Below are 9,154 nucleotides of genomic sequence, written 5' to 3'. Positions count from 1 at the left end.
ACTCCTGTAAATTAAGCAAGTATCATTATTATGAGATAAAAGCTCCTTAAAATGGTTGGATGACTAACGTACTTTGACAGTCTTATTTACGGGTGGAATGAAGAGCTCTATATTGTACCTGAAACTGTAACAAATATGGGAGGCGGCTGACAGAAGAGGAACAAGTCCAAAAATTGAGGATTTGTTCAGAAATACCCTGCCAGCAGGTTGGAGAAGGAAGAGCTGAAGGGCCCCTGCTGATCTTGAGTCTGACGCTGTACTTCAAGAAGAGACTGTTCTCCCTAGTAACTAACGTGACATTTGATCTACCAACCTCCAGGTTTTGAATTCCCTTAATTTGTGTCTTACTGCCGCACACTTCGTGTTTTAACTGAATATTTTTATTGGCTTTTTTCAAAGAGATTGAAAGCAGTGTGAATCTGCTGGCCACCCCTTTGCCTTGTGTTCTCTGTCACCTTAAACTTTGATTTTGTTTGTAACATTCTTTCACTCAAGTGCTCTGCGCGGGGCTTCTAGCAATGTGGACGCGGTATGATCAAGCCCAGGTGAGGAGCTGCACATACATCCTGCTCTCTGCATCACAAAAATCACCCCAAACCTTCAAGTATTTGAAGTGTTTAAGCATAACACTACCATGCGTGGTCGACAGTGTGTTCTCTCAGTAAGGCCTCTGAAGCTGTGTGTGTGTGGTGACTTGAGCAAGAATGTTATGGGTGAGCTGGAACAGGTGAGGTGAGCTGAGAGTGTTGGAAATTAGACACAATCTGAAATTGGGAAGAGGAGCTTTAACTCTGCAGGGACTGTGAGTGACTGACAAAGACTGTGAGCCGGAAGTGCTTTAAGAGCACTGGGACATAATACATGAACTAAAGGACTTATGGGATGGTGGTGGCGGGTATTAAGGCTGAAGGATTCAGAAGGCTCTTAATTTTGATCCTCCAGTGTTGGTCTATAGAGCTGTGGCAGGCGTTTCTAAAAGGAGAACTGGACCGGTTGTGTGCTTTCTGGAAGCATCAGTTCTCTTACTGGGCTGCACTGGGATGGGATAATTCAGTTGAGTTGTTGCCCACATTCACCAAATGGACCTGTCAGTTCTTGGGGCATAGAATCCAAGATGCTGTAAACTGTTTCTGCAGTGATAAGGACATTTTGTTTAATTTGTTGGTTTTACTTTGTGTCGACTGAGATCTGATCTGCAAAACATTTTCTTTATCCTGCTATAAATGTGGTTATTGGAGTGAAAAATTGCTTTCAGATCTCTAGCCCAAGACTGCTCCTTGAAAGCGTTTTCAAAACACCGGTACTTACGTATCCAAATGTTTCCTGCTGTGGGCAGATTGGATTTTACCAAGCCTAAAGCTTTACCTTGTTGTTCTGATAATATTTCACAGAATCTGGGAGGAGGCATGGCTGGCAGGGCAGCTTCCCCTCCTCTTCTCTAAGCGTGAGGGCTTTCCTCATAGTAATTCATAAACCCTGTGATGAGGAGAGATGCAGCACAGCGTGAAGGGGGCAGCTCTGAAGAACCTGCGGTGCTTTCTAATTGTGTTTGCTGAACGGGAATAATGGAGAGTGCTGTAGCCTTTGCAGTTTGGCTCCCTGTACCTCCTCTCTGTTTCTGAACAACAGTGAAGTAACCTATACACACAGTCCTGTCAGAGACAGAAGAACATAAAGGAATAGTTCATCTGAAAGAGCAGTAAATGTTTGCACTTCTTATTACATTAGAAAGTAGGTAGTTTTTTAACAAGTTGTTTTCAAAATAATAGCTGAGATAGCTAGGATCTGTATCTACAGGCTTTCAGTGCTCTGTGATCCTTAGTGACCGTCTCCTCTCCGTTGTGATGAGACAGCTGGGAAATGCTGTCATCCCAGCTACAGAAACAGTGAAACCTACCTAGGAGGTGAGACAGAAACTCAGTGTGTTGTCAAAGATCACCCAGAACATCTGCACGGAGCAGGGAATTCAACTAAAGATTCTCTGGTCTAAGCTTGAGCTGTAAGGATTAAATAACCCTTTGGGCTCCAGTGTTAGCACTGCAGATACCTTCTCTATGATTCTTCCCTGCTTTCAAGAGGAGGAGGTAGGGAATGACTGAGGTGGTGTTGGTAACACTCAGCTGACAGGTTTCCTTACTGCTTGTAACCCTCTTAACATTTTCTACCTGAGGACCTCACAAAGATGAACTTAGATGTTAGGATTCTATGGCCAAGTCAGTATCTTAATCCTGTAATTAGACTGTGTGAATGTCTTTTAGGTCTCCTATGTGATTAGAGATGAAGTGGAGAAGTATAACCGAAACGGGGTCAATGCACTTCAGCTGGATCCAGCATTAAACAGACTCTTCACAGCAGGCCGAGACTCTATCATAAGGATATGGAGCGTCAATCAGCACAAGGTCAGTCACGAGAGGATTCCTATGTCTAAACCTATTTTGTTCCAAGGTACCATGCTAGTAAGCTGCCTGCAGGTCTACATCTAATACTGGTTTTTAGCTGCCAATTATGATGATAGGAAAATCATTTCGACGTTGCTCTTACATAGCTGTGAGATGGAGGGGTGGCTTCAAGCAGCTCTGCATTGGGCGACTTTGAGTCCACTTGAAGGATCTGATAGCTGCAGTCTTTTCCATTTGTGATGATATCTTGAACTTTTTTTTTTTTCTTAATTTGCAGCAAGACCCTTACATAGCATCTATGGAACATCACACCGATTGGGTGAATGATATTGTGCTCTGCTGCAATGGTAAAACCTGTAAGTACTTCAATGTCTGAAAACTACAATATTCAGAAATTGTACATAGAAGTGTATCTGCTGCTTTAATGATTTTCCAGGCACATAAAATTAATTTGTGGTGTCTGTTGTAGATTTGATCAATAATGTTAAGCAGATGTTTTAATGAAAATGTAAATGTGTGGATAAATGAGTCCCTTAATCTTTTTGAAAAGCAAATTGAAGTAGCATTAGTATGCTCTAAGCCACTCAAGTTTACTCTTTAATCTTTCCCATGTAGTGATATCTGCTTCTTCAGATACTACTGTGAAAGTGTGGAATGCACATAAGGGATTTTGCATGTCAACACTAAGGACGCATAAGGTGAAAAACTTTATCTGTAAATATTGTACGTTATCACTGACAACCTTTTAAATATTGAGATGAAGACTTCAAATGGATAATGTTGTTGATTCAGGTTATGTTGACTTTCTTGTAGGATTATGTGAAAGCCTTAGCATATGCAAAAGATAAGGAACTGGTAGCATCTGCCGGGCTGGACAGACAGATATTCCTCTGGGATGTAAATACTCTAACAGCACTGACTGCCTCAAATAACACCGTAACAAGTAGGTGCCTGGGGAGGGGAGGCAAACGCAATGCACTTCATTGAGTAGCGTAATCTGTGAGATAAGTTTAAAACTATAGATACCTGTGTGCATAAAAAACATGCAAGAAATCTTAAGGCAGTGTTAGTATGTACTCAGTCCATTTGTTGTGTTGTGTAGTAGCTGAAAATCTAGGGCAGCCAACAGTCGGCGCATCTAGAATAGAGGACAGGCCTCTTTGAACCTTTTCTCCTGAAGTGTAATGTGCTGGTGTTCTCTGAAACTTGATAGAACTTTAGCTCCAGAAGCTTTTTGCTCCTCAACTATAACCCATTAGAGACGTTTTCCCTTGGGTTATTTGTCAGTCCAGTGTCAGTGTATTGGAATTTGGTTGGTTGGTTTTTGAGGGTTGTTGTTGTTCTGTTTACATAAATGCTGCAAAAAGTGCAGTACAGCTCCTAAAGCAGAACTTGATAGGTTTATCAAATCTATTGGCCGGAAGAATAAAGTTGCTACATAAATTTAGGTTAAAAGAGAGTGCAGTACAACTAAGCACTGATTCCACATGAGGATAGTACACTTGTGAGATCTAACTTAGGAGTTAGGGTGCAAGGGGAAACCCTCCGTAGATTCTGGTTATCAGGGTTAATCCTTAATGTCACTGTCATCTTTTAAGAAGTGGTCTGTCCTGCTTCTCTGTCCCAGTAAAGACATAATTGTCAATTTTGGGATCTTTCCTCATAGAGCCATTCCAGCAAGGCTCTCTTAGAATAGTGAGGAGAGAGCCAGTTCAGTTTCTCTTCTGGCAAGTATGACACCAGTCTTCACGTTCAGTTAGATCTGGTTGCTCACGTGAATCACACAAATCTGGGTCATCAGCATCCTGGTTTGAATTGGCTATTTGACAATAGATTTTTTTCAGAAACAAGTCTGATTTGACCCCGGTGTGTTTTGCTACCCTGTGGGTAGGTTGGGAAAACAGTGTTCGAAGGACTGATCTCTTCCATTCGATGCTTGGTGCTTGGTACCTGTTTAGATAGCCGCAGAGTCTCAGCTGTATGAATGCCATCTCGCTATGCAGCCACACTTGACTGGTCTGAAGAAGACTACTTTCTTCCTCGTTCATAGATTAGGAACAATTCAAGAAAAATCTGCCAAACTAAAATCTGGAATTGGCACAACTTCCTTTTAAGAAATTTCAGGAATATGTGATTCTGTAAGTAACAGGGGGGCAAACAGTTGTTTTGGTCGGTTCTTTTTAATTGCTGTTTTGGCTGATTCTGAAAGGTGTGTTAATTCTGTGGATAGCCTTATGCTGGCGTGTGTGCGAAGCCTTCAGGAGAGAGATGGCTTCCAGTGAGCTGTGTTGTACTGCAGAATATGTTGAGGTGGCACATGACTGCACAACTAAGTAGATTTACCTTTTATTTCCCTGACATTTTCTTTCACTGAAAGTAGAGTTATTTTATCACCAAACTTTGCTGATAACTGTAAGTTATGTTACCTTCCGGTTGAACAGGGATTTTTTTGAAGAAAGAATGTTCAAGAAGGACATTGAAGTGCTTGAGTGTGTTCAGAGAAGGGCAATGAAGGTGATGAAGAGTTTAGAGAGCAGGTCTTACAAGGAGTGGCTGAGGGACCTGGGAGTGTGTAGCCTGGAGAAAAGGACGCTCAGGGGAGACCTTATCATTCTCTACAACTCCCTGACAGGAGATAGTAGCGAGGTGGGGAACGGTCTCTTCTCCCATGTAGTAAGTGACAGGACAAGAGGAAACAGCCTCAAGTTGCACCAGGGGAGATTTAGGTTGGATATTAGAAAAAATTTCTTAACGGAAAGGTTTGTCAAGCATTGGAACAGGCTGCCCAGGGTGATGGTGAGGTCCCGATCCCTGGAGGGTTTAAAGGATGGTGGTGCTAAGGGACCCTGACAGTACAGGGTGAACAGTTGGACTCAATGATCTTAAAGGTCTCTTCCAATGAAAAGATTCTCTGATTCTGTGTTTGCTGGCTCATAGGAAACCTCAATGGGGCTGGCGGGGAGCGTAGGATTTCCTGGGCACCACAACAGTGATACTGAACCTGCATGATTCAAGTGACAGAGAGTGCTGAGGAGCTGATGCTTGTTTTGAGCCTAAGATCAAACAGAAGTGGAGGCATTACCTCTAAGATGACAGAAACAAATTTGCGTTTCTAGAGTTAGAACAGTAATGCTTCATAAGGGGGAGGAAGGGGAAGCAGGGGAGTTGGTTTTCTTTCTTTCTAGCTCTCCCAGCTAACAGTGTTGCTGTTGAGAAGAACGTGGTATGTGTCCTTACAGAAGCTGGTTTTCCTCAGTCCTTTCAAACAATATTGATTTTTTTTCAGAATGCAAATGAAAGTGGTTCTTGTGCATTAATTTCCTGTCTGATTACAGGGAAGGAATGTACACAAGCCAGCATTAAAAGCAAGCTCATTTTTGCAGAATCTTTCAGCCAGCATAGCCATAATTTAGATTAAGTGGAGACATCTTGCTTTTGAGAGGTAGCCCATTCCACAAGAGGGTGGAGTCGAGCTTTGCTTTTATTCTGGCATAAATTTTGCTTCCGTACACTTAGGTTCTCTCCTGCATTCCTGATGTCCAGCTTGTGATAACTCTGTGCATTAGCCTTTCAGAAATGACGATGGTTGTTGAACAGTGTGCTAACCTTCAAGAGTTCTCAGTTCTGCTTTTGGCCTTCATCTGTTCTCTGGGGACGGTGGAATATTATCACTTTATTTTGACTACAAATAATAGATTTTATTTGCAAGTTTACATGTGGATAGCCATAGAGAGTGGTGAAGAGGATCCTGAACTCTTCCACTGTGACAAAATATTTATGATATTGGGTCACCAATACTGTGTTAGAAACTTATGCCCATAATATGCATAAACCATTGTATAAAGTTTCACATTTTTGCTGGCAGTATTTTGTTGCGATTCTCAGCCTTTTTGGCATATCAATAGTATGGGTTTGAGGGTTGATGAAATGCCTAACGGTGCCCTCCAAATAGATGATTTTCATTTGCTGTCTATGCTTTTCCCAGGTGAGGGATTGGTGCTTTAATCAGCCCCAGAAATAGATGAGGCTGGATAGTACAGAATGCCTCAGCTCTGATGGTAGCTGTGATGCGAAGGAGTTGCCATATGGTTTTCGCAAACACAGAGACAGCATCCGCGCTCAAGTAACACATTTCAGCAGTGCCGTGTAACTCCAGTAGCACATTGCTGATGAACGAAGAGAAGAGCCTTTAATGCAGAATGTAGAATTTTATTGTTACTTGGCTTGGAAAAAAATCTCTGTGCTATATATTGTAAGAACACATAGAAGTATCATCCTCTAATAAGTTGAGAAGAGCAAGAGAACCTTGATGGTCCTGGCACTGAACTGTGGTGCCAAAAGAGCACCAGGACTGTGATGACCAAAAGTCTGAGGGGTTTCTTTGCTTCTGTGCAGCAGTAGCTTAAGAATTGGGATGGGGTTTTCCTAGCAGTTTGCAGTGTATAGTCTTTCTGGTTTTTAAAGCAACTCCATATATGGGGTTATATGTATATATATGTATAGCACTATTTTATATATTTTATATACATATATGTATATATTCCATATACATATTCCAATATATGTATATATTCCATATACATATATGTATATATATGTATATCACTATTTCATGGATCAAAGGGTATTAAGATACCACTTTTGAGAGAATAAGTTAGTTTTTCAAACAGCAGCATGAAAATTGAAAATGTCGATTTTATTTTCAAATAGCTTCTTCCCTGAGTGGGAACAAAGACTCTATCTACAGCCTTGCAATGAATCAAATGGGAACAGTTATTGTATCAGGGTCCACTGAAAAGGTAAGCGACGCTCTGGCACGGCTCATTCCACTTCAAAGTTTACTGCAAATAGCCACTTTTATTCCGTTTCAATGTCATGCCTGTAGCAGCTTTTGTGTTTTCAGTAGTGAGGGTAGACACTTCTTTTAAGTGCGAGTATAAGCATAGGGTACAAATTCCTGCCTCGGTCTGAAGATGTGTGTATGTGCATATGGCTTTAATACACAGATGAGGCAATCACATCATCTGGTGTAACCGTTTATCAGAGGTCATCACGTTTCAACACAAGAGCTCTGATTTTGGGGGCACGTTACTCAGATGATTACAAAAACTGAAGCAGTTGCCACACTTAAGAAAGAACTGGTGCCAGCAATTTGTAAGACCCCTGGCAGGAGGTAGGAAATGAAGTGAGCTAATGAAGCTCAAGTGTTCCCAAGGGACAGCCTGTGCTCTTTGTTGTAAAGGAAGAGGAGATACTCTAAAGTCCCCCATGAGTTGTTTTTCTACCTACTCTAAGCTTGAGAGAATTTTATTTCCAAGTCAATATGAAAATGGAAAACCAGACAGATACAGCAGAGAAGCATCCAAGAGGATTCTCAGAATCTTTTTTTAAAGCCCATGTCACACTATTGTCTTTCTAGTCACTTCCATTCTTTAATTTCTTAAGAAGACATAAAAAGCCAGTAGAAATTAAATTAAATCAGGTTAAGAAAATCACATCTGATTATTAGAGGTGTAGAAGATCCAGTTATGCCTGTCTTGTTCCCATGAAATATGTTTGGTGATGGATGTCTGTGTGATTGGAATAAGGGTCAGTTTATTCATAAACACTTAATTTTCTGTAGAGAAAATGCACTAGTGTGAAGAATGGTGTTAATGCCAGTTATCCAATATCTGTGCAGGTTCTAAGGGTGTGGGATCCAAGAACTTGTGCAAAACTAATGAAGCTCAAAGGGCACACGGACAACGTAAAAGCTTTGTTGTTGAACAGAGATGGCACCCAGGTACGTGCTTTAACTTGAGACAAAGGTATTTTACAGAATGCAGAGACGTCATTAGTCTTCTTCAATATAATTATTTTATGTCATAGGTTACAGAAAGTAGCTGAACAAGTATTTTACAGATACTTGGTGCACAGGTCCATCTAGGTATGGAGGGGGTGGTTTACATCAAAGTCTGGAAATTGTGACTGGAGTCATTAACTGCCAGTCTTCATTTAGCACTGTCTTAATAGGAAAATATAACCATTAGGATTACAAAAGCTTTTTATGGAAAAAATGATTTTAAAAGACTTAAATATCTGCTTGATTTAAGTGTGATGGTTGTTGCTCAGTGTCTTTCAGGCAGCTCTGATGGGACTATCCGCCTGTGGTCCCTTGGGCAGCAGAGATGCATAGCCACATACCGAGTCCACGATGAAGGTGTTTGGGCTCTGCAGGTCAATGAAGCCTTCACTCATGTTTATTCAGGAGGAAGAGACAGGAAGATTTATTGTACAGATTTACGAAATCCTGATATCCGTGTGCTGATCTGTGAAGAAAAGGCACCAGTTCTTAAGGTAATTGAGTTTTAAGGTGATTCAAAGTATCACAGAGTGGCTGAGGTTGGAGGTGACCTCTGAAAGTCATCTGGTCCATCCCCTGCTGCTCAGGCAGGGCCACCTAGAGCTGTTGCCCAGGACCATGTCCAGATGGCTTTTGAGTGTCTTCAAGGATGGAGACTCCACAACCCCTCTGGGCAACCCGTGCCGGCCCTTGGTCACCCTCACAGTGTAAAAGTGTACTTTTGTGAAATGTCATCTAAGGAAATAGTGGCTTGAGATAAAAGATGATAGAAGAGTGTGTGTTGGGTAACGAGTGTTTACTGCACCACACCTTGAGTACGTTGGCTTTTTCTCCTGATTTACATCGGAAACTTAATTGTCCAAAGAAGATAAATACCTGGCAGCTACTTAAAATAGGCAAATTCAAATATTAC

At 41.4% G+C, this 9,154-nt stretch overlaps 1 protein-coding gene across 1 annotated transcript in view; it reads left to right on the top strand.

Moving 5' to 3' along the window:
• Nucleotides 1-634: 634 nt before the first annotated feature.
• WDR48 (WD repeat domain 48) overlaps nt 635-9,154 on the top strand; it is a 19,382-nt gene continuing 10,862 nt past the window's right edge. Inside the window, exons 1-8 of the mRNA XM_010140699.1 lie at nt 635-727; nt 2,259-2,399; nt 2,677-2,755; nt 3,015-3,097; nt 3,213-3,342; nt 7,110-7,198; nt 8,080-8,181; nt 8,511-8,735. Coding sequence (XP_010139001.1) covers nt 635-727; nt 2,259-2,399; nt 2,677-2,755; nt 3,015-3,097; nt 3,213-3,342; nt 7,110-7,198; nt 8,080-8,181; nt 8,511-8,735 — 942 coding nt within the window. The remainder of the gene's footprint in view (nt 728-2,258; nt 2,400-2,676; nt 2,756-3,014; nt 3,098-3,212; nt 3,343-7,109; nt 7,199-8,079; nt 8,182-8,510; nt 8,736-9,154) is intronic.

This window comes from Buceros rhinoceros, unplaced genomic scaffold (genome assembly GCF_000710305.1).
Source record: "Buceros rhinoceros silvestris isolate BGI_N320 unplaced genomic scaffold, ASM71030v1 scaffold17947, whole genome shotgun sequence".
Lineage (NCBI taxonomy): Eukaryota > Metazoa > Chordata > Aves > Bucerotiformes > Bucerotidae > Buceros > Buceros rhinoceros.
Note: the sequence above shows the minus strand (reverse complement) of the source record. Positions and strands in the feature narration are given on the sequence as shown.